This window comes from Crocodylus porosus, unplaced genomic scaffold (genome assembly GCF_001723895.1).
Source record: "Crocodylus porosus isolate Cpor-Errol unplaced genomic scaffold, CroPor_comp1, whole genome shotgun sequence".
NCBI classification, from domain to species: domain Eukaryota; kingdom Metazoa; phylum Chordata; order Crocodylia; family Crocodylidae; genus Crocodylus; species Crocodylus porosus.
Genome location: NW_017728931.1, coordinates 23,128,719 through 23,155,344, shown reverse-complemented (window position 1 = coordinate 23,155,344; position 26,626 = coordinate 23,128,719). Strand labels below are relative to the sequence as shown.

At 42.7% G+C, this 26,626-nt stretch overlaps 1 protein-coding gene across 1 annotated transcript in view; it reads right to left on the bottom strand.

The window, feature by feature from the left end:
• The window catches only part of ITPR2 (inositol 1,4,5-trisphosphate receptor type 2), a 361,003-nt gene that overhangs the window by 178,080 nt on the left and 156,297 nt on the right, over window positions 1–26,626 (bottom strand). The window contains exons 22-25 of the mRNA XM_019544387.1: window positions 10,412–10,605; window positions 2,582–2,714; window positions 1,650–1,707; window positions 111–276 (exon numbers count right to left, since the gene is read on the bottom strand). Coding sequence (XP_019399932.1) covers window positions 111–276; window positions 1,650–1,707; window positions 2,582–2,714; window positions 10,412–10,605 — 551 coding nt within the window. The remainder of the gene's footprint in view (window positions 1–110; window positions 277–1,649; window positions 1,708–2,581; window positions 2,715–10,411; window positions 10,606–26,626) is intronic.

The following is a 26,626-nucleotide window of genomic DNA, read 5'->3' as shown; positions in this document are numbered from 1 at the left end:
TCATATTATAGTTGGCAACTTAAGTGATAGCAGATGTCTTTGGAGAGAGTTTCTTTCTTTCCTACAGTAATGCTATTGCATCAATACATGTAAAGCTATTGCAGCTCCACCTGTTTAAATGCTTGCAGAACTTCTGCTCTTTGACTGAAGTGTTTAAATAGCAGGTGAAGGGCCCCCGATAGCAAAGGAGGATAGTCGTGCATAATAAGGTGAATGAGAACCCGCAAAAATGTTCTGCCGCCCTCATCATCCAGCTCTACAGGATTTTTTTCTTTTCTGAAAGAAAAAAAAAACCACAATGAATTATGACAAAAGTAAACAAAAGCCACTCTCTTTGTTTGCCATAGCTTTTATAACCAGAAAGGACAAACTGTGAGAAAAATTAAAAACCACCCATCTCAGCACTATTATCTTTACAGGAATCTTGTAACAGGATGGATACTATAGGCTAGAAATAAACATGTACAAAATTTGTCAGCCATTGTGAATAAACTCCATATTGTGAACGCATTAATTTATATCTTGGCTACATTGCATCAGATTCATCCTTGGCACAAAGCTGTTGATGGCAAGGGAGCTACACCAGACATGAATGTACCCGTCTTTTTTTTTGTGACTCCTTTCCTTTTCACTCCTATTAAAAATTTGTTTAAGAAAAATAAGCTCAAAATGGTACAAAATTGCCAAAGGTATCATAATTCTGGAATCATATTTATAATCTAGAATGACAACAAGCAGATTTACACTTAACATATCAAAGCAGAAGTAACGTTTCCAAGAAGCCAGTCACTCTCGGTGCTCATTTTAAAGAAGCAAGTGCCAAGGGCTGGGTGTTGTTTTATATTATAGAAGATCAGGGACAGGACTGGAGGCATTCCTCTTGCTGGTAAAGACTGAGAACACATAAGGGATTGACTGAGGAAAGATCACAATGCCTAGTTCATGTATCTTTCACCTTTTACTTAGCTCTGGGAAAAACTTCCAAATCTATGGGCTTGTCTAAATGGGGTACTTTTTTTTTTTTTTAGCGGTATAATTATAATTATATGTATATAGTTAAACCAACATAGGTATGTTGTTATAACTCTTCTATGCATACATTTTTATTCATCCTTTTTTTTCCAGTGCACCTTAAATCACTTCCAAGGTTCCATAACCTAAACCAGAAAAGGGCTATTTAATACAGAAATAAGAGTGTCAACACATCCAGTGTTATAGTGGTACAAATATTGTGCTTTAATTAACACCTTATCATTTTAACTACATCTTTCCCCTATAGACAGGCCTTAATAGAGTTAGGGAATAAGTCAAAAACATGGATCCAAGCTCTTCTGATCATCAAAGACAGATGAAAAGAATCTAATCCAAGTCCCCCTGTTGCCCACACCAGATCCAAACACAAACTGAGAAATTTTTGAAAGCCAGACTTGAACTTTATGGTACTGGCATATCAAACCTCTGTGCTTCACCAGAAACTAGTACACCCACAACCTCCTCTTACTGAGATCATCTTATATGACAACAGGAAATGCCAAAAGAGAGGCAGAGATATGAAGTAACATAACGAATACAAAAAAATAATCAATTAGAAGTTAAAATATGATAGAAAGAGCACATACAGACAAAAGTATAACCTTCAGAGAGTATACCTGCCAGCAAACATGGTTTCAGCCTGAGCTGCAATTTCATCTATGTCAGGAACAACAGCTGCAAAGAACCACACGGACCATAATTTAGTTTGTGCAGATAAAGAAACTGTTTTTTCCTCTTTCAGTACATGCTGCAAACTAATGGCCTAACCATGAACTTCTCAGCCAGGAGAAAATTCCTCTGAATCAGTTATTGGCTCTTCTTCCAGAATCAGGAGGGCCCTAATTATCTGTTATTTGTATTTCAGCAGTACCAGCCCCAGTCATGGACCAGGTGCTTGTTGCTGTATAGACACAGAACAAAAAATATTACTCCCTTAAAATGTTAATCTTCCACATCTACTTTGGCAGAAATAACCACCCAAGTAAAAAAAAAATAATGCCAAAATGTGGAAGCATTATTCTTGCAGAAAAATATTTATCCAGGTAATTATTTTGCTTGCAGTTTGTTTATCATTCCTGACTCATGAGGATTCTTTTTGCATCCACACACCATTAACTCCTCATACAGATCACTAGCTGACATCTCCCTGAGCTTTAAACACTAATTCATTACTGTACCACCCTTACTTCATTTGCCTCCCAAGGACTTGGGTTCTGTTGCTAGGCATGCAAGACAAGAAAAAGGAAAAAAAAACCCAGTGTGAAAATGTGGCCATCTCCACCCCATCCTCCAGAGTCTGCTCTCATCCTCATTTGTTATGCCACCTCTGATAGCTTTGAGAATGGTATAAATAAATAAACCCTCACCATCATAGGAACAAATAATTATATTTAATTAAAGGAGAGAAGGGTAGTAAAGATGCCCCTTACATTATCCAATCTCCCACAAGCTTTCATCTTGTAGTGATTTGAATTTTTCTGGAACTGTTCAGTTTATTGCTTATTAAAAAGACAGTTATTTTAAATTGCAAAACAATAGCAACAGTTACCTGAAACGATCCCTGGTGAGTCTGGGGGAGAGACTGAGGAGCTATCAACATTTTCACTGTTTTCTCCAAACTCTCTCTTGTAGATAGACAGCATGTAGGATATTCTATAGTCCAGTCTAACACTAAGGATAAACTACAAGACAAGAATTTAAAATAAGATACTCTTCCCTTTTATTTGACAGCCTATTTCCATATGTGCAGTGGGAGGAAGTCATTTTTTTCAAGTGGTGTAAAGCATACTTGTCCATTTGATAAACAATATTGGTAAACCGGTGATTTCTTTCTCAGGACTGGTTCCCCATCCCATCCTGAGACATTTCAGCTTCCCCTAAATACCACAACAGTTCAAATTTGTCCAGGAACTCTGGGAATTCACCCTAAACCTGTTATCCCTGAACCAGGTGGGTCCTTCTAAAGTTTCATCAGAACATTAAGCTAAATTTTTCCTTAAATTTGGCTCTTAAACCCCCTGGGTGGTAGGGAAAGGAAGTTATGCTGAGAATGGGGAACAGAGCTCCAAGACCCTTTACAATAATGGCCCATGACATTCCAGGTTGAACCTAGGCAAGCTGACAACTGTAGAGAGAAAGAGGGATTACAAGAGATTCAGTTTCCACTTAGGGCAGAAATAGCATTTGCTAGAGTAGCCAGCAAAAGATTGAGGATTGTGGGGACTACTTGGGGTGTTATAGTGGTTCATCTCTCATGTGTCCTCCTTACAGCTGTTACAGCAACAGTAATAGAGTTGCCTTTGAAGACTGGATTCCATTCTAAATGTTGAATATCTACTCCTGAGCTATGGACAATTTGGAACTTGTAAGGGCAAGGCAATGAATCAAACTTAGGGAGTTCTGCTTATCTGTTAAAATACCAAGGGTCATATTCTGGTTTCAAAGACATAAATACCTATCTAGTTGAAGTCATACAAGCTTTACAAATCCAAATAACATTTTAGTTCTTAAAATCTCATGTTACAAAGAAATGTGAAAAGGAAACTCTGTTCATCCTTCTCTTTAGTGTAACTGGGAAAGCTGTGCCATAAAAAACACAATAAAAAGAATCAGATTCATAAATTATTTATTTTCTTCAAAAACAAACTAACAAAAGAAAGAAGAGGGATTCCTCGTTTGGGCTATGGTGCCCAAGTTGCATGTATTTGCAAAAATAAAATGTAAGAAATTCATATCTTAAGTCCATGTTATCTACCAAATAATGTCATTCATCTGTGTTACTGTACTTTAAAGAAACCTTAGTAAGGACAAAGCAATGAACCATCCCGATACAAAGGAAGGCTAGCAAGTATGGCAGAAGACCAGCTTGGCTAAGCAGGGAATTCTTCAATGAGCCAAAATACAAAAATGGAGCTTATGAGAAATGGAAATGTGGGCAAACTATTAGGGAGGAGTATAAAAGTATTGCTTGGGTATGAAGGGATGAAATCAGAAAAGCCAAAGCACAACTGGAGTTGCAGCTAGCAAGGGACATGAAAGGTAACAAGAAGAGTTTCTACAACTACGTCAGTAACAAGAGAAAGATAAAAGAAAGTGTGGGTCCCTTTCTGAATGGGGGAGGGAACCTAGTGACAGATGATGTGGAAAAAGCTAAAGTACTCAATGTCTCTTTTTTACCTCAGTCTTCACAGGTAAGGTCAGCTCCTAAACTACGGAACCAGGCAGCACAATCTGGGGAGGAGGGCAGCAGCCAACAGTGGCAAAAGAACAGGCTAGGGACTATTTAGAAAAACTGGATGTGTACAAGTCCATGGGGCCAGACACATGGTACCCAAGGGTGCTAAGGGAGTTGGTCAATGTGACTGGCCTTAATCTTCGAAAACTTGGGAGATTTCCCAGGGAACTGGAAAAGGACAAATATATTGCCCATCTTCATGAAAGGAAAGAAGAAAGATCTGGGGAACTGCAGACCTGTTGGCCTCACTTCAGTCCTTGGAAAAATCATGGAGCAGGTCCTCAAGGAATCCATCTTTAAGCACTTGGAGAAGAAGGTGTTTAGAAACAGTCAACATGGATACACCAAGGGCAAGGGCTGGGATGAAGTGCCACCACTTAACACCCCATGTTGCTGCTGTTCTGCCTCCTGCAGGGAGCATGGGGGGTGGCGGAAGGCCAGCACTGCTTCGGAATCATGGTGGCACTCCCCCACACTTAGAGCATTCTGATTGGCTATTTCTTTCAGCTAATCAGAGCATGAATAAAGTGTTATGGACAGACAGACAGACAGACTTAGTCTTTTATAATATTAGAATGACTGGTTCTGTGGATGCAGGAAGGGCAGTGGATGTGATGTACCTTGACTTTAGCAGGGCTTTTGATATGATCTCCCACAATAGTCTCGCAAGCGAGCTACAGAAGTACAGGTTGGATGAATGGACTGTAAGGTGAGCAGAAAACTGGCTAGATCATCAGGCTCAAAGGGTAGCAATCAATGGCTTGATGTCTAGTTGGTAACCACTGTCACATGGAGTGCATGGTTTTGTTCAATATCTTCATTAACAATCTAAAAGATGGGATGAAGTGCATCCTCAGCAAGTTTGCAGAAAACACCAGGCTGGGGGAAGTGTAAATATGCTGGAGGGTAGGGCTAGGATGCAAAACAACAAACTGGAGGATTGGACCAAAAGAAATCTCATGAAGTTCAATAAGGAAAAGTGCAAATCCCTGCACTTAGGGCAGAACAAGTCCATGCATGGGTACAGACTGGGAGACAGACTGGCTAAGCAGCAGTTCTGCAGGAAAGGACCTGGGGGTTACAGTGGACAGTAAGCTGAATATTAGCCAATAGTGTGGCCTTGTTACAAAGAAGGCTAACAGCATACTGGGCTGCATCAGAAGAAATGTTGCCAGCAGATCGAAGGAAGTGATTATTCCCCTCTATTCAGCACTGGTGAGGCCACAGCTAGAGTACTATGTCCAGTTTTGGGTCCCCCACCACAGAAGGGATGTGGACAAATTGGAAAGAATCCAACAGAGCCATAAAAATGGTTAGCAGATTGGAAAACATGGTTTATTAGGAGAGGCGGAGGGAACTGGGCTTATTTAGTCTGGAAGAGAGAGACTGAGGGGAGATTTAATAACAGCCTTCAGCTCCCTAAAGAGGGGGTTACAAAGAGGATGGACCTAGAATGTTCTCAGTGGTGGCATAACAAAGAGCAATGGACTCAAGTTGCAGCAAGGGAAGTTTTAGATATTAGGAAAGACTTGCTCACTAGGAGGGTAGTAAAGCACTGGAACAGGTTAGCTAGAGAGGTAGTGAAATCTCCATCTTTAGAGGTTTTTAAGACCCAAGCAGACAAAGCCTTGGCTGAGATGACATAGTTGGGGACGGCCCTACTTTGAGCAGGGGGGTGAACTAGATGACCTCCTGAGATCCCTTCCAACCCTAATTTGCTATTATTCAATTATTCTAATCTTGGAGGAATGGAGAATTTAAGTAACATGAACCCTTCACCTTGTAATCTTCCAAAGTAACAAAAATGACAAATTGAACCAGCAAAGCAGCAGTTTACAAAACATAATGAAAAATTCTAGAAATCTGTCTGTCAGTAGGAAATGGCTGTTGTAGAGTAATAGTTTGTTTGTTGCATAACTTAGAATAGCATGAGGTTTCTATCTAAAAGCACAACCTGGTGTCAAGTCCCTCATGAATTCAACTACAGTACTACTACACTGGCATACATGCCAGCAAAAACTGCTCTTTTATTCACTTGAGTCAGAGGTCAGATTGAGGCCGAAAGTACTGGAAACCTAAATACTCAGTAAATTATGATAGTACTAATCTCTGTCCTACTAACTTGGTTCATCTACACGTCATTAAGACAATGTTATAAACTCCGGAGCAGTTTGCACTAGAGAAAACTGCTCCCGGGCATACTGTTTACATGTGTAGCACAGCAGTTTGAGCTAGGGTAGAGTAGCCCCAGACTGACAGAGGGTCTGGGAGGGGTGGGGTAGACAGCCCTAGGCTCTGAGTGGTAGCAGGGCTGGCTGGGGCACGAGGGTGCTAAAGTGCAGAGCTAGGCAGCAGACAGCCCCCCATACTTTAGCACCCTCATACCCCAGCCAGCCCTTGTTACTGTCTACACGTGCATTTCAATGGAGTTAATTAAATTACTGCACCCTAATACCAGTGCACATGTAGAGACTGTGATGCTTTACTGTGGAACTAATTAGTCAACTTCACAGTAAAGTGCATGTGTAAATGCACCAACTATGCAGGATTATGGATAAGCCTCAGTACTTACTTACTTTATAGTGTAAAATAACAGTGCTCAGAGTTTGGCTACTGTTCATTTTTGATTTGAAGAATATCTTGAGGATAATACAAATGTAAATGAAAAACAGAACCCATTTCCAAGTTTCCTTTTTAAATAAACACAACATGCTCATTGCTTTAATCCCAGGGGAGAACTGTAATCAGAATATGAACCTTCAAGACTATTCAGATAGGCAAGGGCAGTAGGGTCTGGATCCAATGTTTTTTTTACCCCAGACTCTGAACCGGATACCCTCCTTATGCCTATATTGTTACATACAGCAGTCTTTGCTGAATGTGTAAGATATAACAAGAGTGCACCCTGGTGTTATACAGCCATGAAAAAGTAAGGAATTGGGAATAAGACCTCTCCAATTCCACATACTTCCTTGCTGGACCAGCTCTGATGCACAGTAAGGGCATTTATGCTCCAGGAGGCAGGAGGGCACTTTAATTAGCAAGCTGGCTAATTAAAAGCACCCGAGCATCATGTGTGAGCATCACGTGTATCAGAGTCCCCGCACTGAAAAATGATGGTGGGATGCTTTAAACTAAACTCATTGAACGAGCTTTAATTTAAAGCACTCTGCCACCATTTTTCAGCACGGGGACACTGATACACACAACACACAGGGCTGCTAGAGCATGTTAATTTCCAATTAATCAAGTCTGCCCTGGCACACTGGATTTACAGCACGTGGAGCAGCCTCCCTGCATGTCTCTAGGAGCCCTAAGCGATAGACAGGGATAAGTCAGACTGTATCCCTGTTTCTTCCTCCTGTGAGCGTGCGAGTGGAATGTTAGCAAGACTACAGTGAAGCCCTAGTTTTGCCCTCCCAAGTGTCAAGAAGAGAACCCAGTCAGAAAAGGGAAAATAATCTGCTCCCTAAAAAACAATACTACATTCCGCAGACCCAGAAGACAGTTGGGAATTGGAAACATCTCTCTTGAGTGGGAATTCCTTCCCACAGCTGTTCTTGAGGTGGTAAAGGTCCAAACCATCAAGCCCTCATTTATTCAGATACAGTCCATCAACATTAGGGATAAATGCAGATACAGTCCATCAACATTAGGGATAAATGCATGCTACAGTAAGGATAACCTAACAACTGATAGTCTTTCAGGTATCTGGTAATTAAAGGAACAAAAGTACTTTTTATAAACATCCAGAGCAAATGAAACTCTTCAAAAGTAACAAATTTATAAAAAATAATTTATAAAAAATAATGAAAAACGAATAGAATATGTATGCATGTACATGTGCATGCACGTGTGGGTAGGAAGTGAGATTTAACCCACAGAATAATGATGCTTGCATGACATACAACTTAGATTATGGACAGATATTTATTTGCACTGTTTTGGCACTTGGAAACACTACAAAACTGTAGTGCTTGGGGACATGCAGTCATTCCTGCCCCTTATCTGGAGATCCGCAAAGTCTGAAGAGCTATAAAATTGTCGCAAAAAAGTGAGCTCTCCAGCTGAGGAGAACAGTACGCTATTCCTATTGCTCTGCCACCCCAGAGGAGCCCAGTCACTGAAAGCCTCTCTCCCCCCTGACAGGAAAAGGGGGCAGGCTATCAATGATCAGCTCCCAGCTGCTAAAAAGCAGCAGTACCAAAGACAGCTCCCCCTACTTCCCAACCTGTAGGGGTGGCAGGAGTAAGAATACCACTCTCCTCACCCCTACTGCCAATGCCAGGGCGCCAGCTCATGCCAGGGCTCTTACGGTGGCAGCATGAATTCCCGCACCCTAACCCTAACACCCTCTCACCAACTGATTGCCACAGCATGCAATGGCAGGTGAAGACAGGGGTTACGGTTAGAATGAGAGACTTCTCCCCTCCACTTAGAATGTCAGTTCTGTCCAGGACTTTTTATGCAGCTACAGCCACCCCACCCCCATATATGCTTAAAGAGTCCCAGACAGAGCCAAGACTGTTCAAGTGCAGCTAAGCAGACAATCAAGGAGCCAGCCACTCTCCCTCCCTTCCTCGCCCCCTTTGGGAAGAGAGCAGCGTACTGTGGGATGCTGGGGGTCCTAGAGACCCCTGTAGTACTACAAGTAAATGTACAGGCATTACACATAATGCTACATAACACTGCTAAGAAGCTTCTGTTTGAAAGTACTGATATGTTGTAGTATTGAGGTGATACTGAGGCCTGAGCAAGGGTAACAATATACCAGAAAGCTTGCCTATGTCTATACCAACCATACAGTCGGTACAAATAAAGATAATCACCCACAATATCTTGAAACACTTCCTGCATCTTCATAGTGCTATATATAGCACGTTTTTTGCTATGCTACAAGCACACATTCAGTGCTACAAATATACTGCCTGTCCATGGCCTTAACAGCAGCATAAGCTGACAATTTTAAGAGTGTATGTTGGCATCAGATCCCTCACTGATTCAGCTAGAATAACAGTACATTGGGCCAAATAGTGGTCTCAATTCCCCCGTGAAAATCTGTGGAAGGCTTGAGTGTCTATTTCCAATGTGTTTGGGACCAATTCTGCTCTTAGTTCAACTAATGTAAATAAGGGAGAATCCTACTAAACTCAGTGAAGTTATATTGGTGTAAAGCCAATGTAAATGAGATTACAAGCATGACCTCTGTTTTTAGAGAATGTTTCTGGGTTAAATTTAAGGCACTAAAGAGCCAGATTCTGCCACCCTTATTCATAATCAGCAAAGGCTGAGCCTGTACAGTCTGTTTTCTTCAGTGGCACCACCTGTAGACTAACTTGAATGACAGCAGAATTTTGCTACCCATAGTCACTTAGGGTGCTAACAAAAATCACATTTGTCACGTGATCAGTCCCCTGAAAGCACTCTACAATCATGCTGTGACACATGTACATGGCTGAAGAGCTCTTTAAAAGTGGCAGATTGCACAACAAAATAGCCCTCATCTAATGAGGGCTCAGATGAAAGCACTCCTGAGTGGAATACCTTAGGGAAATTTTGTCAATCCCTGCATGTGATTGGGGGTGGGTTACATCAACCCAGCCCAGCCCCATTCCCAGTACTGTCTGCATGAAGGGAAGGGTAAAAAGAGAGAGGGAGGGAGCTGTGGGCTGGGGTTTGCCCAACTTGAGCTGGAGGGGATGTGGGTGGATTGGAGCCAAGCCATCTGGCTCCATCTGGGTAAACCCCAGCCTACAATTCCTTCCCCCTCCCTTCCTACAGACAACACTAGAGCTGGTGGGGAAGGGGGCAGGGCTAAGGGAGATTGGCTGCAGGCAGGCTCTTCCACTGGATCAGTTCCAAAGTGGACCTCAATTCCTGACCCCTCCCCTCCCAAGCCACAGGTCTGTTGGGTCGGGGGAGGTTGCTCTAACTCATGGCACTTTCTGTGAAGCTCCATGAGTTACAGCAGGGAGCTGCACATGTCAGGGCCCTTAAGAAACACCCTTCCTCACACCCAAGTCCTACTTTACAGTAATGTGTCCTCAACATGAATAAGGTTGGGTGGCAGAATTTGGCTTAAAGGAAAAGGTAAAGATAGAAAAAATAACTGGCCACCACATAATTTTCAATCATGTTTTTTACCTGTAGAATCTCAATGATTTTTAATTTGGTGTCCATCACAATCACATCTTCACTTTCCATGGTACTGGCTTGCTTGCTTGGGTGGATGCTTGGTGGCACATCAGGAGTGCTGATAGGAAAGATAGATCCTCTGCTCAGCACCATTTGTGTCATCATCTCTCCCACACCATGGATAGTCCTCATAACGTTGTTTCCTATGCAGGCAAAAAAAATTTTTAAAAATCACATAATCAGTGACAATCACTCTCAAACTAGAAACAAAAACCATTTGTGCAATCAAAAACCTTGACAATATTAGCACATTTACTAAGGACTGAGTTCTCTCTTTGCAGGTGAAACCCCAACACAGGGAAGGAGTTAAGCCAAAATGTCCATCAGTTTTGCAACCAGAGAAACTTCCACAAGGGGATTCACTCACTTACAAGGCCAAAGGATGAGATAGGAAGCACATCATTCCAAATACCCCCATGAATGAGTTTATAAGCCTTTTTGCAGAGAAAAGTGAACTGTTCAGCTGCCATGCAAATTTCCACTGATGGCTCTCCTCCTAAAGATTGCTTCAAGGGCTGCCCGCTATACTGATGATTCTAGTTATGTAGAACTTACTGCAACCACCAAGTTATTTTAAATAAGACAGTCAGACCCTCAGAAAGAAAGGACTTTTCTTCTCTGAAGATATGATCTGGACTTCAAGCAACAACCTAAGGATGGAAAAATCTCTGTATGCTGTACCCTGTTACCAACCCCATTAGCTATTCAGTCACTTAATCAACTGGCAGATTGTTTTTAAACCTTTGGTGTACCTGTTATTTGAAGAAGAATGTATAGCATTAGAAAGCTTGTCTAAGTCCATCCTAATCATGCAGTTGGTCCAATAAAAGATATCACCCACAAAAATCTTTGCCTCATATTCCCTGAGCCATCATGGTTACATCATTACAGCACTCCCCATATATGAAGGATATCCAAATTTACCACTTACAATGGAAAATCCACAACCTAGGTGGAATGTTTTTAATTTTTACTGTGCATGCTTCTCCCTCAAACCTGAAGAATGCACTGCATTCAAAAGCTTGTCTAAGTCTCTCCCAACCATACAGTTGGTCTGCTAAACCCCACAATACCCTTTGTCTCTCATACCAATCATTTAGTTATTGTGTACATTTATAGCTATATGTGTATTTTTGTAACTGTTCAGTAGAGATAAAAAATAATGACTTGGCTTATACCTCAGGCTTTCTGTATAAATGAAAATGCATTGTGAACTTCACAGAACATAACTTTTGGTGGAAATATTGATTTTGGGTTATTTGAAACATGCCCATACACAACACTGAGATGGTATACACATTCAAAGAAATTGGGCAGTCTACAAGTTTAACCAAATGTTTGAAACATGACAGTTTCCACCTTGTAACAAACTAAGACTCTGCTTCCATTTTTTCATCTCTCCCATATCAAAAAAATCCTAGGAAAAGGACAGGTCTTAGGGCCAGACCTGAAAGGTAAAATACCTCTGGAGATATAGCTCCTTCTATCAGCAACTTCTGGAAAGAAATTCATTATTTTCCTTAGTTCAATGTAGCCCTCAAGACACAACAAACACTTGCTGAAGTCAATTCTATTGGCTCCGCTGGGACTGAATCAGACCCTGCCATTTGTTCACACAGACCGTGCTGTGTCTTCTCTACCTTAAATTTTGACATGAACAAAAGCTCTGTAAATGAATGCTAGGATTCACCTTGGACAGGAAGGAAGAGCAGGAGGAGCCTGAAGAGGAATATGCACCCAAAGGTTCTTGCTTTAGGAAAAGGCATAATGGCTCTAACCAGGTTGAACTGGTCTCTTTCTAAGTAATTCACAGAAATAAACTACTGGAGCAAGAAAATGGAATGATGGAAAGACCCTTACTTCAGAGAAGAAATAAGAGAAACCAAGAATCCCCACAGTACACAAAAGAACTGAAAAGATATCATTCTCCAGGTGAAGGTTTAGAGAGTTCTTGAATGTCTCATGTATACTTTAATCACCTTGCAACTGTCAAGTTCTACACACTGCAGTGACCCTCTTCCTGTATAATTTGTTATAAAAGGCCACAATCATATTTTAGCTTGCTAACAATACCCTCCCCTTGTGCTCTTCCCTCTACAATTCACAGAGCTTAACTACTGTATGCAAGAAGAGAAAAAGCCATTAACCCAGACTTACAAAGACAGACACACAAATAATTTGTTTTTTCAAAGGGAACTCAAGAGATTAGTGTCATGTTTCATGTCCTGCTCAGCATTCAGTGCACAATCAGCCTGAACTGGCCTTTCGAAAATAATACTTTGAATCTACACAAAAGGGAAAAAATATTTTTGACTTTGAATGATGTTAGGAGGAAAAAAGCTTGAGGTCAAACTAAGCGCTAAGTGCTAATATCAGGCTGATACCCAGACTGATTCTCTTAACTGTCTACATGTACATATGCACAAAGTGGTCAAAATCAGACCAAATATTCTTCTAAGATGTGCTGCTGAGAATTGCAAACCCAACCAAGTCTTTCTTTAAACTGCACAAAACATGTCAGAATATGCCAAGCTGCCTACACAATGTTTCTCTGCATGGTTTCTAACGTAGTTATACCAGTGTAAAATTGGTTTCTAACATGGAGAATTAGCCCCTTGACCTTTAGACTTGCTTCTGTTAAACTGTGTCTACAGCGTGTTTACTGTCAAACTGTGAAATGGACCATCTCATTCATACCATCTTGCTCTTTAAGCTGCATGGAGGTGGCAGACAGACAAACAGCAGTATTGTAAGGCCCTAACACACTCTATAGGTCACACTTCAAAACCCACAAGCTATGAAGCCCCTTCCTGACATACCACAGCATTTCTTGAACACTGTAAATGGAGATTCAATGTTCTCCAATATCAACAGATTTCATAATTCCATTCTCCAGGAAGTCATGGGGTTGTGTTTGGTAACTTCACTGGTATTTGGAAAGTTCACAAATTCTATATAAAAATAACTGAATCAATAGTATCATGCCACGGTACAACTGGTATAACAAAGTAGACACTAAGACGCACAACTTTAGGGAAGGACAAGACACTGGTCTTCTTCTACATAAGGCCCAGTTTCTCTCTAATATGGCAAATCATGAGGGATATTTTTCAATGATTTCAAAAGGAGGTGGAAGTGCCCAACACCCCATTCAGAACCGAGGCCATTTTAGGTAAATAGTTGTCATACAAGTTTGCAATTTCTGTTTAGAAACTCCCTGTAAATAATGGTCATGCCAACTCTGTGAAAAATACTGCTGCAATAGGGAAGTCCTAGGCACTGTGCACTAGAAAACTAAACTTGTGTTTTTCCATGAACGCTGCTCAATGGCAGCCCATAGTTGTGCTGGCTCAGGACGAGATAAAGAATCAGATTGTTACTCATTCACAGTATGAGTCCTGGTTCCTCTTTTGGATGAGATGGAGTAATTTCCCCAACAACAGTTTTGATCAGGGGTGCTCAGCTCCCAGCCTGCAGTCATGTTATCTACCTCGTGGGTCTCCCCACAGATCCAGAAATTTGGCAGCAGGGTGGCAGTGTTAATTGCCACTCCCCAGGGGCCAAATTTCTGGACCTCTGAAAAGCTCTGTAGGCTAAGTAACATGACTCTGCAGAAGGACTCAGGCTGATGAATGGCCACATCTGGACATGTCAGATCAGCCTAGCCAGCAGCAAGATCAGGATAGCATGTAGCAGGATCCAGGTATGCTGGATTGGGCCAATGTGCAGGGTTGCTTCACAGCCAGATCTCACCTGCAGACTAATGCCATGTGCTGACCCCACACTAGACCTAGCCTGCAGACCAGGTCTGCTCCACTCATCCAGCTGCAGGGATAGATAGGTTGAGCACCACTAGTTTACATGGTTATAATGAGGACTAAGAACCAAGACTATGCCCAATCCCCAGGGTTATGCTGGTGGTGTGAAGAGAGATGGTCCAGTAAAAGGAGACTAGATTGGAATATGAAACACCCAACGCCAGTTCTTGCAACCTTTCTGTGAGCCTTACTATGTGACCAAAGGCCAGTGGCTCCCAAACAGGGTGCCACAACATGCTAGGGTACCTTGAGATTTTTTCCAAGGGTGTCACAGCATGTCACAAAAGATTAGTACTGTTAAGTGTGAAACCATGATTCACAAGATACACCCTGAGTTTTTAATACACCCTGGTGTTAAAAACATTCTGACCTGTTGTAGGTTTTCTGAGTTCTATGCAACAGAAGAATTGCTCAATTATTTTCCTGTAGTCAAAATTAGAGGGGAAAAAACAAAAAGCTAGCATTTTCCAAAGGTTGCCTCAGGTCTATCCCAGGGTGTCTCGAGTCTAAAAAGGTTGTAAACTATTACCATAAGCATACCAATCTCTCTATGCCTCAATGCCACACCTGTGAAATGAGGACCACAGTGCTTCCCCGACTAACAGAAATATTGCAAGTCCTAGAACAGGGGTAGGCAACGTTTTTTGGCCAGAGTGCCAAAAAACACCACATGCCTACCTTGGAAGGTGCCGGAATGCCGGTATGCCAGAAAAACAAAATGATAGCAGGGGGTACATGGCAGGAAGCCCTGCTTGTGCCCCTTGCCCCATACCCAAAGCCCCTGCCCCCGAGCCCTGCTGCCCCTTGCCCCCCAGCCTGGACTCTGTGGCTGTCAGCAGCCACCCCAGCTCTGGGTAGCTGCTGGGCCCCAGGCTGCTCCCAGAAGTCCTTGCAGTGTTCCAGCTGCCTGCTGGGAGCAGCCTGGGCTCCCAGCTAGCAGCAGCTACCCAGAGCCAGGGCCAGCTGCAGCTGGGAGGCTCCAAATGGCTGTGCCAGGCTCTGGAGCCTCAGCATCAGCTCTGTACCAGTGTGTGCACCTGCATGTTGGAGCAGGAGGTGGGGGGAGGGGCCCAAGGCAGCACAGCCCCAGTTTCTCTCCCGCTTCCAGCACAGAGCTGGTGACTGGGCTCCGCAGCCCGGCACAGCTGTTTGTAGCCCACCTGGGCTCTGGGCAGCTGCAGCAAGCAGTGGGCAGGCTGCAAACAGCTTCGCCAGGCTCCACAGCTCCAGCATCAGCTCCATGCTGGCGACGACTGCATGGGCACCTCAGGGCAGGTTGCACTTTCCTGCTGTCTGCCCTAAGGTGCGTGTGCAGTCACCACAAGTATGGAGCTGATGTCGGAGCTGTGGTACCTGGCACAGCTGCTTGCAGCCTGCCCTGATTGCTGCAGCTGCCCAGAGCCTGGGCTGGCTACAAACAGCTGTGCCAGGCTCCAGAGCCCAGTCACCAGCTCTGTGCCAGGAGCAGGGGAGAGCCCAGGGTTGTGCTGCCTCAGGCCCCCACCCCACCACCCACTCTGACACGCAGATACACGCACCAGTACAGAGCTGATGTCGGGGCTCCAAAACCTGGTGCAGCTGTTTGGAGCCTCCTGGCTGCAGCTGGCCCTGGCTCTGGGTATCTGCTGCCAGTTGGGAGCCCAAGCTGCAGCCCAGGCTCCATCGCTGGCAGCAGCTACCCAGAGCCAGGGCTGGCCATGGTGTGCCAAGCAAAATGGTCTCGCGTGCCATGCTCAGAACACAAGTCAGGGGCTGCCAATCCCTGTCCTAGAATATTAAAGACTGTGAGGCAATCGGATGGAATGATGGTGGGAGCCAAAAAAGAAATAAACCTGCTCCTTCACAGTTTTCCCCTTGCCCAGAGAACAGGAATAGGGGAAATAAAGACTGTGGAGGCAACTTCACAAGCCAGATATTAATAAAGGAAAAATACATTAGTTTCACCAATGTTCCTCTAACACTCCTTGAACATTAACCTCTGTGTGACTGAAATAAATAGCTAAAGAAACATAAGCTAAAGGGGTTAAGGCACTACTTATTAAAATAATCATTTACAATAATATTTTACTAATAAAGCTGGAAGGCTTTTAGTGGGGAAAAAACCCTGCTACATACTAATCAATTTTAGTATTTATAGCTGAAACAGATTACGAACCTCTTTATCAATATAATTTTATTTCTGTCAATAATATTGGTAAGACAAGGTGTAACAGGTAAATCAGTTTCATACAACATCACAGCAAATTACATTATATTGGGAATTAATATTTTATATTAACACGGCAGGTTTTGAGGAGACAATTACTGGAGTAAAAATGAAACTGAACTTAGAACAAATAATTATACTTTTTGTCTTGAAAGAAGCAAAATATTGAACTAAATACAAATGCAGAGTACCACTAAAACACACAACCAGTTTTATGGTGGAGCATGACAGTCAAATAACATACATGGTATATAACAGGAAGACAGCTAAAAAGGGCAAAAGACACTGGACAAAACACCTGCTGTTAGGAACAGTCATAGGATCTTTAACACCCATGAAGAGTGGAGGGAAAACTTGATGTTAGAGGTATTGAAAAAAATGAAACAGTAATCTACGTGGCATTCCATCCACACTTTAGAAAAATGAAACGATAAGTCAGGTCTGCTGAGTTCGAACCAAGGATAGGTATGCACCTACTTACAAACAGCACGGTCCAGTTGTTCTACTCCCAGCAAGTCATTTCACCTCCCTGACCTTACGTATTTCCCTCCCAGGCTTTGCTTCTTGTCTATTCTTGTACTCTCTGTGGGGCAGGGTCTGTGTTTCACTGAATGTATTACAGCACCTAACACAATGGGGGACAGGGCCCAATGTAAATAAAACTAACAATACATCAATCTACCAAATCAGCTATCATTAACTGGGAAAAATCTGTCAAGGTGCAGAGCAGAGGTCTCTTGGGAGGCATTTTGTGCAAGACAGGAACGAGGTTGGGGTACACTGCCCTGGCCTTCATTGCATCTTTTCATTCCCCTGACAAATTCCCTGCCTGTCACCACTCCACCCTCTCTCTGTTAGGCACTCCCTGCAATTTCTCTGTCACTGCTCCCCTTACGCAGGGCTCTGTGACCCTAACCTGCCATTTGATTAGGGCTCCGCAATCTCCCTCTATACAAGACTGTATACTCCTACCCCCTCTTCTCCCAACACAGGGACCCCCATTTTCTTCTTCATATCAGTAGCAATGTGAGATTACCTGAATCCTCCCCAATACTCAAATTCTCTCCTTGCAACACCAGCACCTTGTGTGTACATCTGGTTCCCCTCGCACCATAATCCCCACTCTTCCTTCTTCTGTGATATGGTTTATTCTTGCCTCAATTCCTCCCTTAGCTCCATTCCCACATTCTTCCCAAGTTGGAGTCTCTTTGTCTTTCCATTTCCCCGGGACTGGCTCTCCTATTCTCCCCTCCTTGTCAGGAATTGTGTACACATCTAAATTTCACCCTTCCCCCATCATTATTTGTCTCCCTTCTCTCTAGGAGAGAAGTTACTCAGTGTGTCAACATGTTAAACTCCACTGGGAGAATGGACAGAAATGAGGTGGGATAGACTGCTCTGCTAAAGGCAATAATAATGTGTGCCATCAAGCAGTTCTTTCCAGACAACTGCAAACATGTGTAAAACCATGGCTGTGCTAAACAGAAGAAAGGGAAACAATACAACTCTTATTTTCCCAGTTTTGGTTCCCCCCCCCAACACTGCTGCCAAGTATATTCCCTGAAATTCTGGAGCTGATGAGATGCTGCATTCAAAAGTTACCCGGTGTAGACATGGAGACAAGCAAACAGAGGAACACCATTTACTTGAGAGTAGGGCCTCTCAGGCTTGGCCAGTGAAAGAGTGGAATCTATGTAGGCATTGGTACTCATTTAAAGAAGTTACAGATTGACAGGTACTAAAATGAGAGGAAAATAATGCTTGTTGTGTTTTAGAGAGATAACTGTGCATTTTCCTTTTCATTACATTTTATTATAGTGATCACAACTTCCTAATGAATACCAGTTTCTGTCACAAAACTGTAGCACACAATCTCGTACAATTTAGTATGATTGACAACACTCCAGCCTCTCTGGGAAAAGAGAGATTTCAGGGGAGTGAATTATTTAAAAAACAAACAAACAAACCATACAATCAACACGGGGGATAACATGTCACCTCATTTTCTATGCAAATCAACTTTCTGATAAGTCATTTACTGGTGTGAAAAACGGTACAAGCAAAATAAAAGTAAAAAAGAGAAACCTGCTTTGTAACATGGCATGGATATTAATCGGCATGGTATATACTGGGAGGAATACTACCAACCAAAGGAACTGGTAAGACATGTATTACCATAAAACTGTTCCCAAGTAAAAGCTATTTGGTGGCTTCAGTCCTGTTCTCAGTGGACAAGTATCCATAACAGAATAAGCAGACCACCAGAATAAGCAGGACCACTCCTAGGTACCCTTGTTAGCAGTCTCAGTGATGAAGCCAAGGATTGATATGGAGTGTGAAGTACACCAGGGAGGATATAGAGGTGGCACAGGTCAGCATGAAGAAGCTCACAAACAGTGCAGGTGCCCATGTTGTACCTAGCTGAGGTAAATCATGAAGTGTGTCCAGAGTCAGCTCACATCCATCAACTAACCCCTACCTACCTATCCTTTAGGAACAGATTGTTATGTCTTTCTTGGACAGAAAAAAAACCTCATTCTATAAGTAGTCCCATGGATAGCAATGGACTAAAATGGTATGAGGTAACATTCAATATAAGGAATCATCATCTGGTTCCTATCGTATCTTAAAAGTAGTAAAATAACACTATTGAGGATCATGTTAATCCAGACAATCTTTCCATGTACATCTTATGAACCCTGGGATACTTGAGGCTCTTTGCATGCCTGCATCAGACTGAAAATACCACTTTAAAGATGGGAGGTTCTTTTTCTCTCTGGAACTTTTTGCCTCTATATTGAGGTAAAACCCACATAAGGTTTACAAGACAAAGGCTTGCACCTAAGTACAGTGATAACAATAAGGTTCATTAAACTTTGATGATCAACCATTCAAATAGAGCAACCTTGGACAAAGGGATGGCAATTTACCAGAGCAAACCAGATTTTCAGATTAACTGGTGGGACACTGACCATGACAGAGGAGGTCATATAGGGTCACCTTAAAAGGCGAATGGTCCTCTCTCTGCCATTATAAAGAAAAGGGAACACCGCAGGGGCTAAAAAGAGACTCCATGATTCAGGAAGCCATGTACAGTCCTGACTATCTTAATGAATTCTGATCCTGCCTCAGAGAAAGTTCAAGAGTTGTGAGGTAACTAAAGCAGGGAATGCAGTCAGGTGTTTTACTGATTTAAGATCCATTTCTTCTACTAACTAAAGAAAAATGTAATTCGCTTTACAACCTTTGCAAAGTCTGTGTCACAATTAAAGCAAACAACACATAACCTTGGAGAGAGAAAGCCATGCTCGCCAGGTTGGAGGTCCAGGAAATGGCATTTCTAACTAACAGTGATGCCCATGGAGAATTAGTATGGGTCCCAAGGGCTACGGGTAACTGAATTCCAAGACCCCATTTCTGTAAAAGGACAAAAAACAGAGACCCTGTGCACAAGAATGGTCCCAGGGAAGCCAAGAAAAGACCTAGTACTGAAGCCTATCCAGAACAAGAGAAGTTAAAGAGAAAATGGGCTGTAGGGGATAGGAACCAAAATGCAGCAATAGTTAAGCATCCAGTGACAAAGATACTTTAAAAAACTGTAGCCTCATAATATGTATTGGTAAAATACATTTGTATTTTGACAAACACATGATTCACTGTAAAATATCAAACCAGGTTGTTTAATGTTTAATCCCACTGCTTATATACATCTCTTCCTGTTTCTACTCATAATGAGACCAATTTTGTCTCTTTTGACACTGACAGGCAAACCTCCTCTGACTGTTATGGAAGTAAACTTGGACTCACAGGGCTAGATTTTCAAAAGTGCTGAGGCACTCACAGTTGGAATGAGGCTTTCAAGAGTGATCAGCTCTCTCATAGGTGTTTAAAAAGTGGGCATATTTTCCTAGGATTTCAAAACAAGAAATTCCCATTAAAAACAGGAGTTCCTAGATGTTTACCATTTATGGAAATTGTCCTGGTGCCTAAGTAGGAGCTGCTGGAACTTTAGAAATTTGGTATTTAATGACCGGATGAAGACAAACACACTTGGGTTCATTGTTCCAACAACTGCTCATTAACCTGTCAGTAACAGATAGACACACTGTTCAGTCATGTTGATAAAAAGATTTTTGCAAACATGAGACATTTCTCACATACAGATAAGCAAAATACAAAAAAAGATAAATAATCTAGCTAATAACACAGGGTTCTCTTTGTAGAAGGGGGTTTCCTGTGTAAAACAATCTACAGGGTTTTGGTATCATTTAGGAAACTTGCATCCAGATAATTGTTAATTTCCTTATTTTCACCAGGAGCACAACAAAGTGAGAGACAAAAACCTCCACAAAAAGTAAGTGGCAGCTGAGGAATGGCTTCGCCTCACAGGAGGGCCTGACCCAGTAGAACCCTGTGTAAGCACACAGAGGCATAATAGGACATTTCAACAGCATTGGTGGCAGCAACATGACCAGCCACCAACAGTGGCAGCGGCTATTTTGGTGTGCCCACCCCCAACCTTGCAAACGCTACTGCCCTGCTCACCACCCCTCTTCAATTATGCTACTGCAAGCAGGTAACTTCCAGCTAAAGCAGGAGCCTTCACTCCCCATGCCCTTGCTTTTGTGGTTCCAAGCAAGACCCTTAATATTGCTTCAGCGTAAGCTTGTTTAAATTCTACTTGTACAGAATGACCTCAGACCATGAGTTGCCGCATGGAGGGGGAACAAAGGCGAGACAGCCATGAGCCAGGCAGTAGGCCAGCAGGGCCAGTGCACTGGCCAGCAGAAGCCTAGGGCACTGGTTGTTTCTGCTATGGGCAGGGCCTAGAGCAGCCATAATGCATGGAGGTAGAATGGGCAATGAGAGAGCTGCCAGATGCCGCCCCTGTGCTGCACACAGCGCTCCCAGGCAGAGAAGTGGCTGGCCAGGGAACAATGAGCAGGGCTGGCTTCTGAAGAGGGCTATTGGCTGCTGGCAGCTGCAGCCGGAACCTGGAGCTCTCCCACGGTGGTAGCAGAGACCCATTGCAGGGCTGCAGGAAGTTTGGTGCTAAAAGCAGCAAATCTCCTCCCTAGTCTCTGCACGTGTAAACACCTGCCTAGGACTATTTAATCCAGAAGTTTACTCCCAGGTAAACTGAACCTGGATCAAATGCATGTGTAGACATGCCCAGTGAGTAGTTCCACAGGTTGCTTGAGGAGTAATTCACTATTCAGCCTGAGGCAAAGTATCAGAATCAAGCTTTCTGTTGGTATGCAACAATTCCTAAAGGTGGATTGTAATGTGAGTCAGTTTTTGGTTGTCCAGTTACCATACTTCAAAAGTGCTAGAATTAAAAGCTTGTAGAATTCAGGCCCTGCAACTTGTGCCCAACAATTAAGGAACCCCAAATTATTAGTCACTGCTGAAAATCTGAGGCACAGATTTTGTGATGCAAGACAATGCCCCAGAGGCATAGCCAGGCAACTCCACACCCAAGGCAGCCATGTGATGCTCAAGGCAGTGCTGACTGCTATGGTGCTGATCACAGCAGCACAATCAGTTGCCATTGTGGGCATGGCTATTTCTATACCCCCTCACAAAGGTGGCACCCAAAGCTGCTGCTCCAGTCATCCCCTGCCCCCCATCCCTCAGTTACACTACTGCAATTCCCACCTGTAACAGAACCAAAAATCACCAATTTATTTCAAGCAAGCCCCAAAACAGGCATCAGTTGGGAGAAATTTAACCTCAAATGATGGAAACGTACAATAAGTCCATGATTAAAATTAATGTATAGAGATCCAAACCCAGGTAGAAATCCAATTGCCCCACCCTAGCAGGTCAGTCTGTGGGGGAAGGAAGAGGCAGGGGCTAGATTGAGGCCCCCACATTGAAGGACAGTGTTGCAGAGGCAGGAGCAGGGCTAAGTTGAGTGGGGCGCTGGCCAGGTGGGACTTTCCTGCTGGGGAGACGTGCCCCCAAATCGTTTTTTCTGCCTACCTGCCCCCCCCCCCCGCTTTCCCTCCCCACAGACTTACCTGCTGGGCTGAGGAGTGGGGGTTGTGGCAGTGGCATATGGTAGATCTTGGGTTGCTTTTAAATGCCAAAGGTGATCCCCTATTTAAAAAGGTTGGATACCACTGCTGTACACTCAAAGGCAATACCTGTGTGCAAGGCAATTTGTGATGAGAACACATACGCTGCATAGGTCATTGAGAAGGGCATGACTAGAACTCCAGCACCTGTGGAGATGTGAGCTCCCACAGGTACAAAGGGGGAGTAGAACTTTCCTTCCCCTGAGCAGAGAGGATGAGAATTGCCCATCTCTCATTACTGGCCCTCTGGTTCCTCTGCCATGAACAGGACAAGACACAGTTTTCCCTTAATATTTATAAATATATTTATGAATTAAAAAAACACTTAACTGAAAAATCTATATGGATTTTTTTTTAAATCAATCTCTTCCAACAGCCATGAAATGCAGGTTAGATTACTTTCTATTGTGACTTGGACCTTTTATTTAATAAGCTAAGAAATGATTATTATAAATTAAAAGTAGGAATTAAGAGTCTGGACAAGCATAAATAAAAAATGATAGATGAACCAAACTACTTCAGTTTTGTAACAGATAGAGAGAGGGGATACATATACAGGGGAAGGGAAACCATAAAAATGATGACTTTAAATTATAAATCATAACCTAAACCTATGGCTGAAGCCAAGTAATAATTCCTCTCCCTTTTATGAAAGACAGTTACATTTTGGTTATTGAAGCCTGATTCTCCAATGTTGTGCCTGCTGTAGTCTTCAGAGCAAAGTAAAAGGCTACTTAGCTGGCACAGTTCATATCCATTTTGTATCAGCAGAAATACCTGAGTGTTATTCAGAGCAGTGAAAATGGATATCCATGAGAGTTATTTCTTCCCTGAGGCAATAGGAATAAAAGTGTCATTGGAACAGTATGCCCAGCTCATATGTAAGCCTTTTCAGAAGCCCTCACATAAGCAAGACTCCCACCAGCATGAATGAGATTAACAGGAAGAAAACAGCGGTAGACTGAGTTTAAAATAAAGGACTGAGTTTAAAATCAGCTAGCTGAACTGTTGGCAGGATTCTGCTGCAGTCTGGCAATTCTTCCTTGGTTGGAAAGAGAGACTTGAGAGAGACTTATGGTTGTAACAGAAACATGGGAATCCCTATATCAATGGGCATACAGAACCATGTGGAAAAAACCTGAAAAAAAAGACATTTTTCTGGAACTACACACTAGCTAATCCACTGCATCTCAGCCATAACAGTTTGTCCTTTGTAGAACTCCTTAACATTCAGTATATAGTGCTGATATAATACAAAAACAAAGGGTCCGTCATGTCAAAATCTAGTTGGCGACTGCTTGATCCTGACTTTTAGAAGCATAAATTCAGTGACCTGCAACGGTACTTTCCTTGCCAAAAATAACGGGTCAAAATGTATGTGAGCTTCATAAATTTATATGAGAACAGAAGAGAAAAAGAACAGAGGCCAGATCCTCAGCTGGTGTACATTGCCTTTGATTCTGAAGCAAGGTCTGATTCATTCCTACAGTAGCAGACTATAGCAAGGCACAACATTATGGAAAAATTATAGATAGTTGACATTTCAGCCACACCAACTGTCTTCAGAATGTCAACAACTACAATAACTAGCACTTCTTTCCTTTTTTCCCTTTCTTATTTTCAATTGCAACTAAGGTTAACTGACTATTTTTAAAGGAAAAGCACCCTCATTTTTGCTTAACTAACACATTTATAAGATCTTCAGAAGTGGAATTATGGGAACTGGACACTTTTGAATACTTGAGAGCCAGTGGCAAATCACTCTTGGAGTATGTATCTCTGTAATATATGCACCCAGAGGATCTCACTTAGTCTATAGCTAAGCCAAAAGCATATGCATCCCACATGAATGAGAGGTGGTTGCATAGATGCCTGTGGGCACCTGCTACACAAATCAGTACCATTCTGCATATCAGCTTTGAAACGTGTCACTTGTATGTTCCAAATCACACAAGTTAGAAGAAAGGGCAGAGGGAAGATGGAAAAAATGGTCATCTGGAAAAAACCCACCTCCCTACTAGAAAAGGTTGTATGGGACCTCTACCATGCCCCATAAGCCATTTCAGACAAACTAAGTGCAGTAAAATTTTATTGTGCATATGCAGGTCAGGCTTGCCCCTCATCTCATTTAAGGATGCAGAGCATGCTGACACAACTCTGAATTGCAAGGAACTGTCTCCAAAGCGACAAGTTTCCTAGCCAAAGAACAAGCAAAAGAGTTTTCCCATGTTTGTCCCATGTTGCTACTTAAGGCAATTACATCTTGCTGTTTCCCCAATGGTCCTTAAGGACAATATATTACCTTACTCTTTACAGGAATCTCCTTACATATTTGAAGACTATCACGTCTCACCTCAGACTTCTAGGCTAAACAAGCTTATTTCCTTCAGTCTTTCCTTACAGGTCATGTTTCCTAGACTTCTGATCATTTTTGTTGCTCTCCTCCAGACTCTCCAATTGGTCCATATCTTTCTTTAAGTATAGTGCCCAAAACAAGACACAGCTTCACAGTCAGGGCTTACCAGTGCTTGCTAGAGTAGAGGGTTTGGTTCCCATATCTTACATTGATACTCACATTCATATATACAAGTGTGGTGTTTGGTTCGTTCATGGCAACATGACACAATACTGATATGTGATCAGCTGTAATCCCTAGGAGCAGAATTCTGTTTCTAGTTGACAACCAATGTGCAGCCTGCAGCTATGAGTTACCTGCCCTCTGGATTATAAGTGCCTTCTCATTATAGGGACAGGGAGACATCTGCACATCTCCGGAGCATTTATGAGGGCACTCACACACCCAGCATAAGCAATGGAACCACTACTACACACAAGTCAAGTAACTCAGAGTTGGTTGCAAGCTGTACTTTGGTCATTCATTAGGTGAAACAATATCCTGTCCCAAGACCCACTTCTGCTGAACTGCTGCACAGGCAGTTTGTAAAACTGGTTCTCTTAAAGCTACTGTCTTCCTCTAGCCACAAGGCTTGCTATTCCAGGAGTATGGGAGAGGGGCCTGGGCAATATCTGCTCCTTAGCAGGGCTGTTAAGAGACCTCTGCTGTTAAGTCAAAAGACTTTGGTTCAAACCTTCATCAAGATTGGAAGCTAAACACTGGGGCTAGATTGGAGGATAGCACAAGTGTCTAACCACTCACCTTTTAGGGAAAAAACATGGGAAGGTCTCCCCCGCTTCCTTTTCCCACATTTACACTCAGGCATGTACATGTCTAACCAATGCAAAGCCTACTAAGCATGCATCCATAGTACAGAGGGAGGGCCTAAACCACTCAGGTACATACCCAGATGCCATTTAGGCACACAAAGGAAAATATAATTCAGCCCTAAACGCTCTGGGATTGTTTTGGCCAGGTCTCTGCACACTTATTAAAGCCAATTTTAACACACAATAACTCTCTATACATAAATGAAGAGTGTAAAGTTATGGAAGAAGAGATATTCTTTAGAGTGGCACACAGGTAAGGGACTGATGTAGGAGTAATGGATGAATTTAAGAACACGAAAAATTAAATTTCAGACTCTGAAACAGTCTTCTGAAGGAAGTACAGAAGGCCCATTGTTTAAGGAAACAAAGAGTGCAACAGGAAAGAAACTTGTATTGACAGAAGGATAGAAGCACTGGCCTAACAAATTTTTTTCCATGTGTTATTTCCATGATTAACTACAGCCAGCAAAGCACCGTGCTCAGAGGTAGAAAAGCATGTTCCTCAAAAACTGATAAATGCCAGTTGTAGACACAAGCAACTGCTGGTACTTTGCCCAGACAAATACTGCCTCTCCATTTGTTGAGAGCTGAGCCCCAGGTCAGGTTCCTGGTTCCTCATTAATTCATTGGATACTGAGTACTGAAACCTGATTTAGAACAACCAGGTTCCAAATATACAAAAGTGCAGCAGCACATGTCAGTAAATCAGTCAATACAATTTTCATTTAATTGATCATTTTTTATAGATTTCATAGATTTCATAGACATTAGGGCTGGAAGGGACCTCGGGAGATCATCGAGTCCAGCCCCCTGCCCAAAGGGCAGGAAGTCAGCT